The 21,390-nt window shown below is 35.7% G+C and overlaps 1 protein-coding gene across 2 annotated transcripts in view; it reads right to left on the bottom strand.

Annotated features, from left to right (window-relative positions):
* NBEA (neurobeachin) overlaps positions 1–21,390 on the bottom strand; it is a 671,823-nt gene that overhangs the window by 546,855 nt on the left and 103,578 nt on the right. For both annotated transcript variants that reach the window (XM_088842722.1, XM_088842723.1), the window contains exon 8: positions 21,141–21,287. In XM_088842722.1, the coding sequence (XP_088698848.1) occupies positions 21,141–21,287 (147 nt within the window). The remainder of the gene's footprint in view (positions 1–21,140; positions 21,288–21,390) is intronic.

Here is a 21,390-nt window from a genome sequence, read left to right as displayed (position 1 = left end):
TCAGTCATGTCCCACTCTCCGCGACCCCATGAATCACAGCACGCCAGGCCTCCCTCCCTGTCCATCATCAACTCCCGGAGTTCACTCAAACTCACCTCCATCTAGTCGGTGATGCCATCCAGCCATCTCATTCTCTGTCGTCCCCTTCTCCTCCCGCCCCCAATCCCTCCCAGCATCAGAGTCTTTTCCAGTGAGTCAACTCTTCGCATGAGGTGGCCAAAGTATTGGAGTTTCAGCTTTGGCATCAGTCCTTTCAATGAACACCCAGGATTCAATTAACTATAATCTATTATTATATACTGTTAAAACTTCTGACATTGTACTTATTTTATCTGTGAAACAGCCCATCTTGGGTAAAGACTGCAATAGCCATCTTTGTTTTCTTAGAAAGTTCCACTAAGAGTTGTTGAGTGAGTTATTGCAGCCACTACAGAAACTGGTATGGAGTTTTCTCCAAGAATTAAAACCAAAACTTCCATGTGGCCTAGCAACTCCACTTCTGGATATTTATCCAAAGAAAACAATAACACTAAGTAGGAAAGATATACACAGCCCCACATTCACTGCAACATTATTTACTTTAACCAATACATGGAAGCAAACTAAGTATCCATTGATAGATGAATGAATAGAGATAAGATGGTATTAATTATATCATGGGGTCGCAAAGAGTCGAACACGATTGAGCGACTGAAATGAACTGAATTATTCAACTATAAAAAAGAACGAAATCTTGCCATTTACAACATGGATGGACCTTTAGGGGATTGAAAGTGAAAGTGTATCCATGCTCAGTCATATCGGACTCTTTGTGACTCCTTGCGACCCCATGGACTGTAGCCCACCAGGTTCTTCTGTTCATGGAAATCTCAAGGCAAGAATTCTGGAGTGGGTTGCCATTCCCTGCTCCAGGGGATCTTCCTGACCCAGAGATCAAATCAAGGTCTCCTGCATTGCTGGCAGATTCTTTACCATCTAAGATACCAGGAAAGCCCCTTAGAGTATTAAGTCAAGTGAAATAAGTTAGAGAAAGACAAACATCACTCATATGAAGAATCAAAAATTGAGGCCTACATACAGAGAATCGACTAGTGATTGCCAGAGGTAAGTGTAATGAATGGGGAAAGTGGATGAAGGTGGTCAAAGAGTACACACTTTTAGTTATAAGATAAATAAGTTCTGGGTATATAATATATAGAATGTTGATTATAGTTAACAACAGTATATTTGAAAGTTCCTGAGAGTAGATTTTTAAAAGTTCTCAATATACACAAAAAATTATAACTATGAAAGGTGATAAATTCATTAATTATCCTTCCTGTGATAAATCCTGCAATACATATGTCAAATCATTATGCTCTACACGTTAAACTAAGAAATTTGTTGTTGTTATTGTTTAGTCACTAAGTTGTGTCACTCTTTGCAACTCCATGGACAGTAGCCCACCAGGCTCTGCTGTCCATCCATGGGAATGTCCAGGCAAGGATATTACAGTGGGTTGACATTTCCTTCTGCAAGGGATCTTTCCAACTCATGGATCGAGCCCGCGTCTTCTGCTTGGCAGGTGGATTCTCTACCACTGTGCCACCAGGGAAACTCAAACTAAGAGAAGTTATGTATCAATTACATTTCAATAAAACTGGACAAAAAGCTTTAAAACTTAAAAAAGAATATCATATTGTCTGTACAGTACAACGGAATTAAAAGCTGTAGCTTCAAAACCAGTAAGACTTGCATCTGAATCTCAACTCTATCACCTATAGTTGTGTAACCACCCACAAGTTATTTGCCTTTCATCTGCTATACACCCAACACACAAAATATTATAAATAAAGCACTTTAAACAATATTTGGTACTTTTAAAGCCAAATGGTAGCTACTATTATCACTATATCCTTTTCTACTTAATATTATACATCTTATATGTTAATTTTTCTTAAACATTACTCATAAAACATTCACCATAAACTTTATGGTAATAGCATAACATACGGATGACAGTGGAATTCAGGTAACTGGCATAGCTGCTAATTAGGCAAAATTTCACTGAGTAGAACCTTAATCAATCAAACTGGAATTATTTAACATGAATATGAGAAAATGTGTCACAACACTGCTAAACGCAAGAAAATTGTTTATCTAATTATTATATGAGCAGAGGCATGTTATTTTCTAACACTAATCTCTGAAACCTTCACAGGCATCAAAAACATAGTCATTTTTTCATTGAATTTATGTTAGGATAACATACATATGACAAAACCTATTCCTTTCCCCAGACTCATTATGTGACAAATGTTGCTGATATTAACATAGTAATGACATGCCAATATTCAAGGAATCATTTTTCCTGATGTATAATTAAGAGAATGTTTCCACTTGTATAATATACCATGATTTTCTCTTCAAAATGAATAAATAGTCCATCCAAATTCCTTAAAAAATTAGCACTGAAACTCTAATATCTCCAAACTTCTCAAGGCAAATACACAAATAGGATTAAACCATTCTCCTGCTAGCAATTTTTTGATAGTTCCATGAATGGAAATTATTTTGGTATTCAAAGCCTTCATCAACTTGGTTTCATCTTGCAGTAATCACTCTCACGTTCTACCACAAATCACTCTATCTACTCTCTATTCTGCTTTGCAGTCACACCTGATTATGGAACAATCCATAAATATATCCCTTGCTTCTATCTCTTCATTCATGCCCACTGTCCTGTTCTGCCTCTTAAATTTATTTTTTCAAGAACCCTAAAACATATATTTCTCTATGAAGAGTTCCTAAATCTTCTGTAGCTGGAATTAATCATCATTCCACAAAATGTTAATAGTATCTGCATTACACTTTCTTTGTGGTATACATAACAACTTTTAATTACAAATGTTTACATATACAATTATTCTCATAAATCAAGTAGAAGCTTACTCATTTTTAATCCCCAAAGCTTAGAACAGTTCATTGACTACAACAATTATTTAAGATATTATTTAATTCTACTCATCTACATGCCCTGCATGCATGCATGCTAAGTCGCTTTAGTCGTGTCCGACTCTTCGCGACGCTATGGACTGTATATAGTCTGCCAGGCTCCTTCACCCATGGCGTTCTCCAGGCAAGAATACTGGAGTGGGCTGCCATTTCCTCCTCCTGGGGATCTTCCCACCCAGGAATCGAACAAACGTCTCTTATGTCTCCTGTATTGGCAGGCAGGTTCTTTACCACTAGTGCCAGATGGGAAGCCCATCACATGCCCTACAATCATGATTACCAGTCCCTGATAAACAAGAATGTAGAGAAAAGAAAAGATTATATAGTCACAGCTGTGCCAACAAAAAGGGCAAAAGGATTAGCATAGACTATTTCAATGAATGAAGTGAAGACAGTACTTCCTGAAAATGACCCAACCAATCAAATCCTAAAATTATGACAAAATATCAAATTAGCATAAGTGCCAAGTAAGAATCATTAAGGATAGACATGAAATCACTCATGTCCTTTGTCCTATACTGAACTTTTAATGAATTTAAGTAAATTTAAGTAAAAAGTTATGCAAAAGTTATGCACTGAATATTTAATGAATTTAAGTAAAAAGTCACGGAAAACACTAAAGATACCACTCTGGCTCATAATCACTACCTTTTAAAAACAATTTTTGTGAAGCAGTTTAGTGATACTACCCTTTTTGGGGGGTATAATTATGTATCATAGGTATCATTATAACTATGATGCTTATGAACTCAGAGCTTATGGTTTCTAACTGAAATAAAATACTGCAGATGTATAAATAGCTTCTCCATGCCTGCATTTTAACATTGCTGAAATATATGTACATTCCATCATCAGATAATAAACCTTTACTTTCATTTTGTTCATACAGCTTTCAAAGTAATCAGAAATGTTTAATATAGTCTCTTAAAACTTGGAGGGGAAATATAATGTAAGATGTCTAATAAAACCTAGCCTTACTTGGGAAAAAAATGGTCTTATTTTTTTCAGTCTGTTATACAAAGATCATTATTTTCTGGTTTGAATTATAGCAGCAAAACAATTTCATATCACAATTAATTGCATCATATTTTAAAATATGATTCAATTTAAATGACTGTAAACATATAATCAATCACATAAATGTAACTGTCTTATCTTAATCCCATTTGTGGCATTCAGATCATTACCAACTAGTCAAATAATAAACTGATCTATGCATAAATACAAATATTTATTGCATTATTATTTTAAGAAGCATTTTTAAAAAGAGAATTATTATATAAAATGGTATAAGTAGGATGCGGATGGGAACAAGGAATGAGAATAGGCATGTGAGATCTTTCTAGGGTGGTGGTAATGTTCTAAAGTTAGATTTGGTGATGTTTGCACAAGTCTATAAATTTACATAAAATAATTTGTATACTTAAGATGAGAGAACTGTAAATTATACTTCAATAAAACTGCTACATATGTTCACAATAAAACATTCAAGAACATTTTGAACTTATTATTCTCAAAGGGGATTCACTTGTGGCTCAGCTGGTAAAGAATCCGCCTGCAATGCAGGAGTCCTGGGTTTGATCCCTGGGTTGGGAAGAGCCCCTGGAGAAGGGAAAGGCTACTCACTCCAGTATTCTGGCCTGGAGAATTCCATGGACTGTATAGTCTATGGGGTCACAAAGAGTCGGACACGACTGAACGACTTGCACTTTCACTTTCATTCTCAAAGGAGTAACATATGATGCAGCTTTCTTAAATATAGAACACTTCAGTATAATATTTCAATATGGAATATTACATGTAAAAAGAGGCAAATATACATTCTTTTCAAGAACACATGGAATGACTAGCAAAAAGAACATGTTTAGGTTCATAAAACAGACTTCAGCAAATTTCCAAAGACTAAAATCATATGAATGAAATGTATATATTCCTTGAAAAGTAAAATTAAAAAGCATTCCAAGAAATATAAAATATGAATTCTCTGACATTTGTTTAAAAATCTGTATTTATAAGTTTTTATTTCTATACAGAGAACACTGTAGGCTGGAACTTCAATGGTGAGTTCTTACAAATACTGAAGACAAAATTAAAAAAAGAAAATTGAAAATGACACTAAAGTAATCCATGCAGTCAATAAACAAACAAGCCACAGAATATGAACAAGGTTGTAGTACCCAGACATGCAACAACATATTACCTAAAAATGTCAGCTTTCCAACCAAACATCAAGAGAGAAAGAAAGAAACTGGAATATGTGACACATAAATGGAAAAAGAAGCAGGCAACAGAAATGGCTAGTGAAAGGAGCCCAGGTGTCAGATTTAACAGGAAAAGATTTCAAAGAAGCCATTAAAAATATGTTCAAAGAACTAAAGGAAACCACAATCAGAGGAGTAAATACAGTTATGACAAGGTCACATTAAACAGACAGTATCAATTAAGAGATAGATACTGATATATAGGAAACTGAAGAGAATATAGAGTTCTATTCACAGGAAATTTTTTATCTTTTTTTTCTTTTTTGCTATATCATATCTGTATCAGAAGATGGATATTAGCTGAATCTATATGATAGTAATTTCACAATCAATTTAATCAAATCACCATGCTGTATGCCTTAAACTTACTCAGTGATGTATGCCAAATACTTCTAAATAAAACTGGAAAAAATTTATTAAAATAAAGTAAAATTTGTATTTTCAAATAGTAATACAATTAAAATTTAACATTATTTCCTAAAAGAGAGAAAGATACTATAAAAACAATCCAAATGGAAATTCTGGAGTTGAAAAGTATAACTGAATTGAAAAATTCTAAAGACGGTGTGAACAGTAGATGTAAAAAATCAGAAGAAAGAATTAGCAAATATAAATACTGATTATGCAATCCAAAAATCAGAGGTGTGAAATACTGAAAAATGATCATCAGAAAAATGTAGGAAACAAGTGTATGAACATATGAAAAATGAGACTATCAGAGGTAAACAAGAAAGAGAAAAGAGAGGCAAATATTCAAAACCTTAATGGATAGAAGTTACCAATTTATTGAAAAGCATTGTATTACCCATTCAGCAAGCCCATGAACTTGAAGAATTAAAGCAAAGAAATCTGCTAACAGAAAAATCACACATGGTAATGCTGAAACACAAGGAGAAAATCTTAAAAGCAGCAAGAGAAAAATGACTATTTACTTAAAAGAGAACAGTCAACAGCAGACTTCTCATCTGAAAAACCGGAGGCCAGAACACAGAGGAATAAAACATTCAAAGTATTCAAAGGGAGAAAATAAAAATCAACCAAGAATTTATATCCAGCAATCTAAAAGGAAAATAAGATACATTCCTAAGTAAATAAAAACTGATATAATGTGCTATTAGCTGATCTCAATTCAGTTCAGTCGCTCAGTCATTTCAGACTCTTTGAGACCACATGGACTGTAGCATGCCAGGCTTCCCTGTCCATCAACAACCCCTGGAGCCTGCTCGAACTCATGTCCATTGAGTCGGTGATACCATCCAACCATCTCATGCTCTGTCGTTCCCTTCTCCTCCTACCTTCAATCTTTCCCAGCATGAGGGTCTTTTCCAATGAGTCAGTTCTTCACATCAGGTGGCCAAAGTACTGGAGTTTCAGCGCCAACATCATCTTTCCAATGAATATTCAGGATTAATTTCCTTTAGGATGGACTGGTTGGAACTCCTGCAGTCCAAGGGACTCTCAAGAGTGTTCTCCAGCACCACAGTTCAAAAGCATCAATTCTTCAGCACTCAGCTTTCTTTATGGTTCAATTCTTACACCCAGACATGACTACTGGAAAAACCATAGCTTTAACTAGATGGACCTGTGTCGTCAAAGTAATGTCTCTGCTTTTTAACATGCTAAGTTGGTCATAGCTTTTCTTCCAAGGAGCAAGAGTCCTTTAATTTCATGAATTTCATAAACACAAGAAAAAACAAAGCAAGTCTTTCAAGCTAAAAGAGCTCAGACAGTAATTTGAATTGACATGAAAAACAATGAGCATCAAGTAGTCATGTAGTTATAAAAGATGGTAAAAATGCATATTTATTCTCCTTTATTCCCTCTTAACTGATTTCAAAGCAATTTTATAAAATACATATACAGTATGTATACTTTTGCTATAACATAAAAATGTAAAGCATTTGCTAATAACAACACAAAGGAGGCAGGTGGAAAAGCCATATTGAGCTAACGAAGTAAGTTCAGGTGGTAAATGAACAATGAGGTAATCATAAATAAAAAATGAGCTTAATATAACAAAATCTATAAACCAGTTACTTTTCCTCTCTTGACTTCCTTAAAAGACATATAAGTATATAATATAATAATTAGAATAATGTAATGTTGGGTTTGTAACCAACATTGTAGTATGTACTACATATAACAATTTAACACAAAAAGCAAAAAACACAATAGACCTATAAAAGTAACATTTCTATATCTCATAGGAATTAAGCTGTATAAACCTGAAGCTGATTCTAAGTTAAAATTTAAGTATCAAGTACTATAGCAAACATTAAATAAATAAGGCCAAAAAAAGTGAAAAAACAAATGAAAATGCTACAGTAAAAAATATTCATTTAATTCAAAATAAAGCAGTAAAGAAGGAATAAAGGAATCAAAAGAACATAATGCACAGGTAACAAATAAAATGATGAATGTAAATTCAACTATATCAGTAAAATTAATGTGAATGGAAAAACGATAATCTCAAAAGAGAATATTATTAGACAGGATAATAAAACAAGACCTAACAATGTGTTGCCTATAGGAGACATACTTCAGATTCAAAGTTGAAAATGGATTCAAGGTAAAAGAAAGGGAAAAGATCCAATGACTGTGCTAATGTCAGAGACAAACACTTCAAAGCAAAACATATTACTAGATATAGAGAAACATTTAATAATAATAAAAGAGTCAAACCATTAGGAAAATGATAATATATGTGCACCTAACAACCAAGCACCAAAATACATGAAGAAGAACATGACAGGTATGAGGGAAAAAATAGAAAAGTTGATAGTAACAGATGAAAACTTCAATTCCCAACTTGAATAGTGGAGAGAACAACTAGGCAGAAGTCAACAAAGAAAGAGAAGACTTGAACAAAAATATAAAGACTAAGAATTACAAGAAAAATACTAAATAGAGAATAAGACAAACAAACAGCAGAGAAAAATACAAAACTAAAAGTTGATTCTTTGTAACGGTCAAAAATGACAAACCTGTACCTATACTAATTAATATGTTAATGTTATCATCTCAAGAGGCGATTATCTTAATAAACACAGAAGTATTTGACAAAATCCAGCACCCTTTTACTTTAAAGTGTTCAGCAAAACAGGAACAGAATGAAGTTTCCCCATTCTGATAAAAAGCATCAATGGAAACTTCACAGATAACAACACATTTAATGTTAAAAACCGAAAGTTTTCCCACTAATATCAGTAACAAGACAAAGATAACTGTGTTAATGTTCAATCTTATACTGGAGATTCTAGATAGGTAAGAAAAAGCACTCAGAAAGTAAGAAGTAAATATATCTCTGTCTTCAGATGACAGTTTTGTACATAGAAAATCCTAAAGAATACACACACACACACAAACTATTAGTGCGAATAAATTCAGCAAGATTGCAGTATAAAGAATAGAAATACAAAAATCTACCTTATATATTAGCAAAGAAAATCCAAACATGATTTTTAAAAACAACTCTGTCTTACAACAGTATCAAAATAATAAAATAATAGAGAATATATTTAACAAAAGAAGTCCAAGAATTCTGGCATTTGACTTATGGCAAAAAGTTCTAAAGAGCCTCTTGATGAAAGTGAAAGAGTAGAGTGAAAAAGTTGACTTAGAGCTCAACATTCAGAAAACGTAAGATCATGGCATTCGGACCCATCACTTCATGGCTAATAGATGGGGAAACAGTGGCAGACTTTACTTTTTTGGGCTCCAAATTCCCTGCAGATGGTGACTGCAGCCATGAAATTAAAAGATGTTTGCTCCTTGGAAGAAAAGCTATGATCAACCTTGACAGCATATTAAAAAGCAGAGACATTCCTTTGCCACCAAAGGTCCATCTAGTGAAGGCTATGGTTTTTCCAGTAGTCATGTATGGATGTGAGAGTTAGACTATAAAGAAAGCTGAGTGCTGAAAAATTTATGCTTTTGAACTGTGATGTTGGAGAAGACTCTTGAGAGTCCCTGGGACTGCAAGGAGATCCAACCAGTTCATCCTAAAGGAAATCAGTCCTGAGTGTTCATTGGAAGGACTGATGTTGAAGCTGAAACACCAATACTTTGGCCACCTGATGTGAAGAGCTGACTCATTTGAAAAGATCCTGATGCTGGGAAAGATTGAAGGTGGGAGGAGAAGTGGATGACAGAGGATGAGATGGTTGGATGGCATCACCGACTCAATGGACATGAGTCTGGGTAAACTCTGGGAGTTGGTGATGGACAGGGAAGCCTGGCGTGCTGCAGTCAATGGGGTCGCAAAGAGGCAGACATGACTGAGTAACTGAACTGACTGAACTAAAAAAGTACAAAACATCTTTGAAAGAAATTATGAAGACACAAATAAATCTAAAGCCATCCATGTTCAAGAATTGAAAGACTTACTATCGTGTAGTTAGTAAATGTCCCCTAATTGATCTGAAGATTCAAAACTGTGTCCACAAAATCCCAACTGGGTTTTGTTGTTACTGTTTTGAGATTTTTGACCCCAGAAATTGACAAGCTGATCCTAAAATTCATGTGGAAATGACAGAGATCCAGCATTTCCCAATTTCAAAATTTACATGAAATGCCCAGAATAGGCAAATCTATAGAAAAAGAAATAAGATTAGTGACTGCTTAGGAATGAGGCAGACTGAGAGAATAAAAAGGTGAGAGCTAAAGGGTACAAGGTTTCTTTCTGAGATGGTAAAATGCTCTAAAATTCCCTATGTTGATAGCTGCATTACTAAAACTACCAGATAATTCATTTTTTAAGCGAATGAATTGCATATATGTAAATTATACCCCAGTAAAGCTGTTTCACAAATAAAAACAAATTCATGGTTGCCTGGGGAAGGGATAGTTAAGGACTTTGGGAAGGTCATGTATACACTGTTTTATTTAAAATGGATAACCAACAAAAACCTATTATATAGCACGTGGAACTCTGCTCAATATAATGTTCCAGCCTGGATGGGAGGTGGTTTTGGAGCAGAATGGATACAGGTATATGTATGGCTGAGTCCCTTCACTATTCATCTGAAACTGTCACAACATTTTTAATTGGCTATACCCCAACACAAAATATTTTTGGTGTTCAAAAAAAATAAAAATAAAACTTTTTAAATGAAGCTGTTTTTCTCTTGCTATTTCCCCTGCCTTCCTGAAAATTCATAAAGCTAACAGGAAGGGATAAATAAGGTAGGAGTTGGCACTAGGAGGAAAGATTAGGAGTTGCTGTGGCCAGAAGCATAGCAGAGCCCTGACCAAAGTCAGGAGCATAACCACACAAGGAAGCATCATGGTGTCAAAGTCCCACAGAGGTGAGGAGGGTGTTCACCCAACAAAGTTTTCCAGGTATGGGAGACAAAGACTAAGAAACAGTTTTATTGAGCAGACAAAAGATACATTATAATATAACTGCTGTGAACTAGATAATTTTCCTATAAAGGGCATTATGGGTCAATTAGCAAAATTCTAACAGGGTCTGAAAATTAAATGGTAGTAACACACTGATGTTAGAAATTCTGTAAAAGAATGTTCTTGTTTGTGTAAACACGATAGTCAGGGAAGGCAGGGCATTATGTCAGCAATACTCTTAAATGGTTCAGGGGAGAAATTTATCTTACTACTGTGCTTGTAATTTTTCTGTAAGTTTCACTTTCTTTTTAAATTTAAGAATGAGAATGAAAAAAGGATGAAAATTCAAGAGATAGTGACAAGTATTAAAGATAAGCAAAGTATACAGGGTTATCATTTGCATCTTTCTAAATTCCATATATATGCGTTAGTATATTGTATTGGTGTTTTTCTTTCTGGCTTACTTCACTCTGTATAATAGGCTCTAGTTTCATCCACCGAGACAGCAAAAGAGACACAGATGTATAGAACAGTCTTTGGGACTCTGTGGGAGAAGGAGTGTGGGATGGTTTGGGAGAATGGCATTGAAACATGTATATTATCATATGTGAAACGAATCGCCAGTTCAGGGTCGATGCATGTTACAGGATGCTTGGGGCTGGTATGCAGGGATGACCCAGAGGGAGGATAAGGGGAGGAGGGAGGTGGGAGGGGGGTTCGGGAGGGAGAACTCATGTACACCCGGGGCGGATTCATGTCAATGTATGGCAAAACCAACCAATATAATATTGTAAAATAATTAGCCTCCATTAAAAAAAAAAGATAAGCAAAGTAAACAAGTACAGTCAAGTCTCTGAAGAAAACAAAAGCAATGAAATAGCGCAAACAGTAAATAGTATCCAAAATTCCTTGTAATACAAAAACATGCAAAACTACATACTGAAAGTGCATATCACTTAACTGAGAAATCAACCCAGGATAACCAAGACATATCCAGCAAAATTGCTGAATTTAAAGAAATAAGTTTTAAAAATTAAAAAAAAAAAAAAATAGTCCTTTGAACAAAACACTTGAAGCCAGAAGAAAATCAGTAACATGTTTGAGTGGTACAAAGAAATGTCAGTCAAGATATAGCCAAGCAAATGGCTGTCAAACATACTGGCTCTTGATAAACTAATATGGAAATGTAGCTCTCAAAAACACTATTCTCATGAGTCCTTCCTGAGGAATAAACTATATAATTAGCTTCAGACAGGTAAAACAGAATGGGCTCCCCTGGTGGCTCAGACAGTAAAGAATCCACCTGCAGTGCGGGAGACCTGGGTTTGATCCCTGGGTTGGGAAGAACACCTGGAGGAGGGCACAGCAACCCACTCTATTACTGTTGACTGGAGAATCCCCATGGACAGAGGAGCCTGGCGAGCCACAGTCCATGGGGTCACAAAGAGTCGGACATGACTGAGCGACACAACACAGCACAGGCAAGACAGATCAATGTAAGGACTGTGATGAATATCAATATATTCTTATAAAACTATGACTAAGAATTTAAAAAGAAGGAGAATAACACGTAATATGTCAAGGCTCTATATTGCCACCCTGCTTATTTAACATATATGCAGAGAACATCATGTGAAATGATGACGCACAAGCTGGATGAAGCACAAGGTGGAATCAAGACTGCTGGGAGAAATAGCAATAACCTCAGATACACAGATGACACCATCGTTATGGCAGAAGGCAAAGGGGAACTAAAGAATCTTTTGATGAAAGTGAAAGAGGAGGATGAAAAAGCTGGCTTAAAACTCAACATTCCAAAAATGAAGATCATGGCATATGGTCCTACCATTTCACAGCAAATAGATGGCGAAACCATGGAAACAGTGACAGACTTTTCTCAGGCTCCAAAATCACTGCAGATGGTGACTGAAGCCATGAAATTAAAAGACACTTGCTCCTTGGAAGAAAAGCTATGACAAACCTACACAGCATATTAAAAAGCAGAGACATTACTTTGCCAACAGAGGTCCGTCTAGTCAAAGCTATCGTTTTTCCAGTAGTCATGTATAGATGTGAGAGTTGTACCATAAAGAAGGCTGAGTGCCAAAGAATTGATGCTTTTAAACTGTGGTGTTGGAGAAGACTCTTGAGAGTACCCTGGACTGCAAGGAGTTCAAACCAGTCAATCCTAAATGAAATCAGTCCTGAATATCCACTGATATTGAATATCAGGACTGATGTCGAAGCTGAAACTCCAATACTTTGGCCACCTGATGCAAAGAGCTGACTCATTAGAAAAGTCCAATGCTGGGAAAGATAGAAGGCAGGAGAAGGGGACAACAGTGGACGAGACGGTATGATGGCATTACCGACTCAATGAATATGAGTTTGAGCAAACTCCAGGAGATGGTGAAGGACAGGGAAGCCTGGCGTACTGCAGTCCATTGGGTTGCAAAGAGTTGCTCACGACTGAGCAACTGGACAACAGCAACAACAATATGTAATAACTATGTGATTCAAAATGTAGCTAATCTCTTATATTTAGTTTTCTAGGTCTGTCATAACAAAATACCAAAGTCTGAGTAGCCTAAACAACAAAAATTTATTTTCTCACAATTCTGGAGGCTAGAAATCCAAGTTCAAAGTGTCAGCAGGGTTGCAGTCTTCTGAACCCTCTCCCAAGCCTCTCTCCTTGGCTTGGAAATGACCCACATTCCTCCCTGTGCCTTAACATGGTATTCTGTGAGTATCCGTATCCTAAGTTCCTTTGCTTATAAGCACCATATTCATATTTTATCAGGACCCACCTGAATGACTGCACTTAACTTTACCTCTTTAAAGACCCTATCTCCAAATATAGACACATTCTGACTGGGAGTTAGAATTTAAACATATGAATTTTGGGGGAACCACAAGTCAGCCGATAATATACCTCAAAATTTAAAAATGGCAAGGAGAATAGAGAGAGTATATGCAAAACAAGCTTAAGTGTTTTCAGTTATCAGTAGGATAGTGTTGGCACTGCTATTCTTAGACTGTTACTTGTGTAATTGTGGGCTTTTCTAATTCTATAACAATATGTTACTTGCCAACAAGAACTTTCAAAGTGGAAGAAAAGAGATAAATATTTAACTAAGAGGAGGTCGAGACAAATTTTACATTTCCCATTAATAAAAACTAGGGATTCCTGGAGTAATGACTAACTCCAGTGCTGAAACAATAAAACATTCAGGATGAGCCAGAAATACTGTCACAGGAAATAATAAGAATGTTAAGAAAGACTACAGAGTGATGTCAAAAGGACTAAGGGACCCACTAGAAGGGATATGAATTGCCCAGACTTGGAGCAATCTGAACTTCTTGAAGAAAAACACAGTAACTACAATTGGTTGAAACACCTCAAATACACTTAAATCTCTAAGCTTATGACGACACTTTAAAAATAGTCATTGGACATCTCTGAACAATGAGGAATGACATTAGATTATATTATTTCCCCTGAGAGAACATTCAATTCAGTTCAGTTCAGTTGCTCAGTCGTGTCCGACTCTTTGCGACCCCATGAATCACAGCACGCCAGGCCTCCCTGTCCATCACCAACTCCCGGACTTCACTCAAACTCATGTCCGTAGAGTTGGTGATGCCATCCACCCATCTCATTCTCTGCCGTCCCCTTCTCCTCCCACCCCCAATCCCTCCCAGCATCAGAGTCTTTTCCAGTGAGTCAACTTGTCGCATGAGGTGGCCAAAGTATTGGAGTTTCAGCTTTAGTCCTTCCAATGAATACCCAGGATTGATCTCCTTTAGAATGGACTGGTTGGATCTCCTTGCAGTCCAAGGGACTCTCAAGAGTCTTTTCCAGCACCACAGTTCAAAAGCATCAATTCTTCGGCGATCAGCTTTCTTCACAGTCCAACTCTCACATCCACACTGGAAAAGCCATAGCCTTGACTAGACGGACCTTGGTTGGTAAAGTAATGTCTCTGCTTTTCAATATGCTATCTAGGTTGGTCATATTTTTCCTTCCAAGGAGTAAGAGTCTTTTAGGTAGCTTTATTAATCAGAGTTGGCACAGGAGAAAGTTGTTAGTACATTAACTAGGTAAAAATCTGCTAGGAATTAACCATTTTATGACCAATGGATAACAATTATTTGAATACGGGAAATAAAATAAGATTCTGCTGAAGGCATTGTGTTGAAGGAATAAAACTAGAACTTTGGAAGAACATACAGAACAGTTTTCTTTCCATTCATGGAAATTCTAGCATTCTAAATATACTATAGCTATAAAGTAATATGCCTGGTATTTTAAAGCAAATATACCTTAACAAATATGACCAAATGAGTGTTACATTTTGCAGGAGTCCTCTCAGAACTACTTACACATATATTCCAATACTCAAAATATTCCTTATATCTAGGGTTTTAAAAATATTTGCAGAATTTAAAGGGCTTTTAAAAGACCTTTGTTAACAGGTGCTTGCAATTTGTTGACATTTTTAGAAAAAAAATCACACCATAAACTTTTATTACAAATTGAAAATGAGGTTCTTAAAAATCTCAACTTGAATGGATATGAAACAAAAACTTTTAAAGGTGGATTTAAAAAACAGGCTTTAAAAAAACAAACAACAAAAAATGAGTTTGTCATCATTGAAGAATCTTTAGGTAAAGATAATAAAAACTCGAGCCTGCTCGAGTGCAGGTAATAGTTCTACTATTAGTAGTAGTTACCTAATAGTACTACTGGTTAAGGGGTAGAACATGGCAACCCACTCCAGTATTCTTGCCTGGAAAATCCCAGGGACAGAGGAGACTGGTGAGCTACAGTCCATGGGGTCATAAGAGAGTTATACACAACTTGGCCAACTAAACAACAACAAACAAGGGGTGAAAAGCAAGTACTTGAGGTATGAACCACTCTCATTCATTTCTTGTTGCTGAAATGTTGTATTCATTTCTTCTTGTGATGAGATTCTTGCTTCTGTGAGCAGTTATTGAAGATGTAAGGTGACCAGGGCCACTGCTCCTGGTAGTACTGCTGGGTTGTGCCGGGGTCTGGATGCTCATGGTTGCAATAATGACTGGGGCCAGCTGAGGCAGCTGAGGTTCTTGGGGATATGATGATGCAATTCAGGGCTTTCTGGAGTTGACTTTGCATTCCCACTACCAACTGAATTCTATAGCATTTTAAATTATATATAGTTCTGAAGGCAAACTGCCATCCTCAAGGGACTGATTTAATTTTGGGAAAAAGAATAAAAGACCTGAAGCCATCATAAAACCATCTTTCATCAAAAATACAGTTTATCTCTAAAGTAATGAGAACTGTTTCCTTGTGTCACTTAAAAACTGACCTTGCAAGCAATTTCAAAAAAGAAATGCAATTAACTTGAAAAATGGTAGCATATTTTGAATATGCATATATCTTCCAAAAGAAACTGGCTAAAAAGGAAAATCATTAAAATATTATAGTTTAAAAATAGTTTCTCTATTTTACATAGCGAATTTATATAACCATACTTCATAGGCACATTAAGTACCTATTACTCAGAGGTTTTTATTTCTATAAAAAAATAATTTACAAGTGTATTGACATAAATATATGTGTAAGACAGCAAAAGGAAATAAGCATGAGACCAGGGAAAAAAAAAAAAAACAACTACATATAAACAGTTCCTCAAAAGGAAAAAATGATGGAAATGGAGTAGAGAGATATTATAGTAGATTCCTGTGACACCTTGTGGATTCTAAGGAATTACATAGCTGGCAACAGAAGAAGAAAAACTGATCTTTAGGATTGAGCAGGTATTTCTGCCACGGGCAAGGTCTGGTTAATGCATAATGCAGACACACAATCATACTAAAAGGGAGGAAGGAGTCCAGAGAGCACAGAAAAATCTTATGTTTAAATTTTTCTTGTCTTACCTTCAAACGTGAATTTTTAATTCATCAATTTGCATACTAGATTTCAAGGTTGCACCCATACAACTCTTTGGTTCTTGATCCCCCCATCTTTTGTACTCTCTTCTAACGTTGCTATCAATCTATATCCAAGTTCATTCATATCTCTTTCATGTCCATGTTCATTTCTCTTTCTGCTAATAAGCAAAGAGTGGATTTCTTTTTTACCTTAGATATATATTTTTAGTTCCAAAATTTCCATTGATATTTGTATGTTGCAGTTGATAATTTCTACCTATTAATTCATTCAGTTCAGTTCAGTTCAGTCGCTCAGTAGTGTCCGACTCTTTGCGACCCCATGAATCACAGCACGCCAGGCCTCCCTGTCCATCACCAACTCCCGGAGTTCACTCAAACTCATGTCCATTGAGTCGGTGATGCCATCCAGCCATCTCATTCTCTGTCGTCCCCTTCTCCTCCCGTCCCCAATCCCTCCCAGCATCATTACAAGCGCTTTTTTTTTACCCTATTAGTTACAAAAAGTCCCTAAAAGTCCTCATGTGATAATTAAACAATTCGAGGTTATCCTGGAGTTGGTATGTGCTAATTTTCTCTTCCCTTGAAAATAAATCACATTTTCCTGACTTTTCATAGGATGAATAATTTGTGATGATATGCTGGACATTTTGGACATTATCCTATTGAGACTATATTCTGAAATATCCTGATGCTTTTATTTCAGGGGATCATTTTCTCTTTTAGATATGATTACATACTGTCATTTTTTCTACGTGTGGCATCTCAGATGTCAGTTCATTTCTTCAACTGTTATTTACAATCTAGTATCCATTTATCATGATCATACACGGATTCATGGGTCAGCCACACACCAACTGTTTTCTTTTAGTTGTTGGTGTTAACAGATTTCATATCCTTTTATGCCTGCCTCTTTTCTAGGGGCCCATTATTCATCCTGTATTTCTGATTGCCCCAATGCTTGTTACCTTATTTTTTCTGGCCAGGAAGTTTGTCTATCAAGATAAAAAATGAAGAACTCAGACCAAGCTGACTACCTGGTTCCACGTTTTGACTCTCCTCTAAAACTTGCCTGCTTTATATTCAGTCTCCAAGGCTCTGATGTCTTCTGCATTATGTCCAGACTTTTTATATGGTTATCTGTGGGAACATCAGTTTCTTAGTAACTTTCTCTCCCATACAAGAACTGAAAAGTCTCCAAAGTGACTTTTAATTCTGATGGTTGTCTTATACATTTTTCCCCTATCAGTTAGATCTTCATCTTAATATAATAAACTGTTAAAAAATCATGATGCTACCATTTTCTTAAATGGAAGACAGAACACAGAACTAAATACTGAAAGGAAAGGAAAGTGAAGTCGCTCAGTCATGTCCGACTCTTTGCAACCCCATGGACTTGCCCGCCAGGCTCCTCTGACCATGGGATTCTCCAGGCAAGAGTACTGGAGTGGGTTGCCATTTCCTTCTCCAGGGGATCTTCCCAACCTAAGGATCGAACCTGGGTCTCCCGCACTGCAGGAAGATGCTTTACCGTCTGAACCACCAGGGAAGACTAAATACTGAAATATACAGCAAATGAAGATTAATTGTTTGTCACATGTTTATTTCATAATTAAGAAATTTCAGTAATGATTATAAAGGATCTAAACTTTATAAACATCTGTTTTGCAAGTTTATGTCAAAATGCCATCTTATAGATAAGATCTTATAGATATATCTTATCTTATAACCTAGGAAACAATTCAATAACCGCAATCAAAGGGAGCTCTAAAATCAATCCACTCAGAATGAAAAGTGAAAGTTGCTTCGTTGTGTCTAACTCTTAGAACTCTCCAGGCCAAAATACTGGAGTGGGTAGCCTTTCCCTTCTCGAGGGTATCTTTCCAACCCAGGGATTGAACCCAGGTCTCCCAAATTGCAGGCAGATTCTTTACCAGGGAAGCACAATAATACTAGAGTCTGTAGCCTATCCCTTCTCCAAAGGATATTCCCGACCCAAGAACTGAACTGGGGTCTCCTGCACTGTAGACAGATTCTTTACCAGATGAGCTACAACTTCACTAGAGAAAGTTATAGTAAGAAATTCTGTATTCCATTAATTACTCACAAACTTAATGATTTATTTAATTAATCAGTGATATCCTACTCCAATTACTGTTTACCAAAGATAAGCAGGTACAAAATATTCACTGACAAATTACAGTGCTTAAAATCAGGCATTCCAGATAAAGAAAACTACCTAGCACTCTAATGATCTACAGATGAAAATCACTTGAGACAGGTGTGCTGCAGTCCATGGGGTCACAAAGAGTCAGACACAACTGAGTGACTGAACTGACTGACTGACATACCTTAAAATTTCCACTGCAACCCACTACCCCTTCTCTCACAGGAAGTGACTTTGCCTCCTACTTACCAAGGAAACTTAGACTATAATGTGTGAGCTACCTCACCTCTGTCCCCTGTCATAACGCAATCTGATCTTCATTTGCATCCTCTGTACCCTTCTTTAATTTTCTAAATTTCCAGAAATAAAGTTAAAGTTTCAATGTCAAAATTTTTGCAGGTGCCTGTCCTGATGGTAATGTACTTTTTAAATTCACAAGTTGAGGAAGTACACACACCCATGAACTTAAGAGTCAACCTCCATTAACAATAAGGAAATCCACAGGCTAAGCCTAGAGACTGGGAACTTTCAAAACCTAAAATTTTTTTCATGAAATGCCCAAAAGGCATTTTCTTTCTCTTTTTCTTAATGCACTACTTTAATTCTGGGAATTTTTTTTTGGGGGGGTGCATGCTGCCCAGCATGTGGGATCTTAATTCCCTGACCAGGGATTGAACCAGTGCCCCTGCCAAGTGGAAGCATAGGGTCTTAACCATTGGCCCACCAGGGATATCCTGAGAAGCATTCTCTTTTAAAGGTTCTGACTCTGATGCAGATGATGACATTTACTCTATTGTCTATGTTAAGGTTCAAGGAATATATTCTTTATCACATGAATACTTGCATATAGAACAAGGTGACAAACAGTTACTACTTATTTTCACCACTGGTATAAAATAATGTGATAAGAAAGAGCCACATGACAAACTGCTAAGTTTGTAAAGTAGTTCAGAACAAAATTTGCTCCTTTCTGAAAGAAAAGAGTTAATACCTGCTGATGTTTAATCCTTTTTTTTTCCTTTGCTGCTAATAAGCTCCCACCAATTCTGAAGTTTCACTATAGCAATCACACTGGATTTATGACTTTCATAGCTGTACTTTCTTTATTTTCTACTTTATTTATATTTCACTGGTTTGTCACCCAACTTAATACCATTCTGCTAGTGCCTGAAGAAACCAACTTCAAATATTTATATGGAATAAGGAAAAGAAGTATGAAAGGAAGGCAAGTTTCATATTCTCAAAAATGTGAATTACAGAAACACTTCCATGCAAATTCAACACATGGCATAACTAGGACTCAAACCCAACAAAAGTATTCATGAAAGAAAAAGTGGCTGTAACAAGCACAAATTCATTTCTATGGATAGCGAAACAAATAACATGGACAAAAGATGGCAGCAAGTACTGTCACCTTGACATAAAAATGACAGCACTATTGTCATTCAATATTATTATGGTTATTAAAATCATTGGAAACAGAAATATCTTTTCATAAGGGTAAATTCAAACTGTCACTTACATGTCCAATATAGAACATAAAATTTTAAACAGAAATATTAATGCAAAAATGCAAAGGCTAATGGAGAAATATTTTTAATGTTGAGTACTCCCTTTCCCATAGCACAATCTTCACACTGATTATTTAAACACTAAGTTTTAAAAAGGAAAAACAATTCTTCCATGAAAGATCTTCAGAATTATAAACACTTTGAATTACACTGTAGTATTCTCTCTCAACTCCAAAGAGTTTGGGATATCACAATTCCAAATGTGACTTACACAAAACTAATATATTTCCCCAGCCAGGTGTACTGCCCATTAAGAATGAATTCATATATGTGAATGCAATATCTTGCTTAAGTAAATCTTTATTTTTAAAGTCAAAAAAACAAGAAAATACGGTCAATCACACTAAATAATTTTCTTGCAGAATTATAACATGCACTACTCTGCACACTTCCGTGCAACAGCAAAGAGCAAACAAAAAAATAGAAGCTAACACTGAATAGTTTCAGCTACATGTAATATTTTACATCATTTTCCTTCAAAATCATTAACTATTCTATTTGGGTTATCTCTAACATTTCATTTGTTCATAATATAATTCATATATTTTCTAATTTGAGATTTCAAATATCATGTTAAGCAATATGGTTTTACAAAATATATTATTTAAGAATTCTGTCAACAAAAGCTATGGCTTCATCATTAGAAAACATTCTAAAGAATAAAAAAAGTTCAGGAAAGGAAAGGGAAAACAGTTAAAAAGAGAAAACAACACCTTTGAAACAAAATGACTCAGTTCCAAAATACAGAGATGACTTTTAAACCGCATTTAAGAAAACCTATCATTATATACTATATTGTGTATAGTATTTCACATTTCACACCTATAAATTTTCACAGAACTTATAATAAGATGATCTTCCTACCTTATATCCAGGTCCTAACTGATGAATTGCAAATATCTGTGCAGGGTTGAGGGCTTCACTGAACACATACACAGCACCAAGCTGACCACAGAATACCCTGTTTGCATCAGCAGTTTCTGAAGATCCGAGAAAGCACTTGTCGTAGCTCTATTTTTAAAAAGTCATAAAAAAATCCAATGTTTTAGCTTGCAATAACAAAATATTTTAGGAAATCTGCCTTTATTGTCAATAATACAATAAAGCATAATAA

Source organism: Moschus berezovskii, chromosome 13 (genome assembly GCF_049115385.1).
Source record: "Moschus berezovskii isolate FMDL1 chromosome 13, NW_MosBer_1.0, whole genome shotgun sequence".
Classification (NCBI taxonomy): domain Eukaryota; kingdom Metazoa; phylum Chordata; class Mammalia; order Artiodactyla; family Moschidae; genus Moschus; species Moschus berezovskii.
Note: the sequence above shows the minus strand (reverse complement) of the source record. Positions and strands in the feature narration are given on the sequence as shown.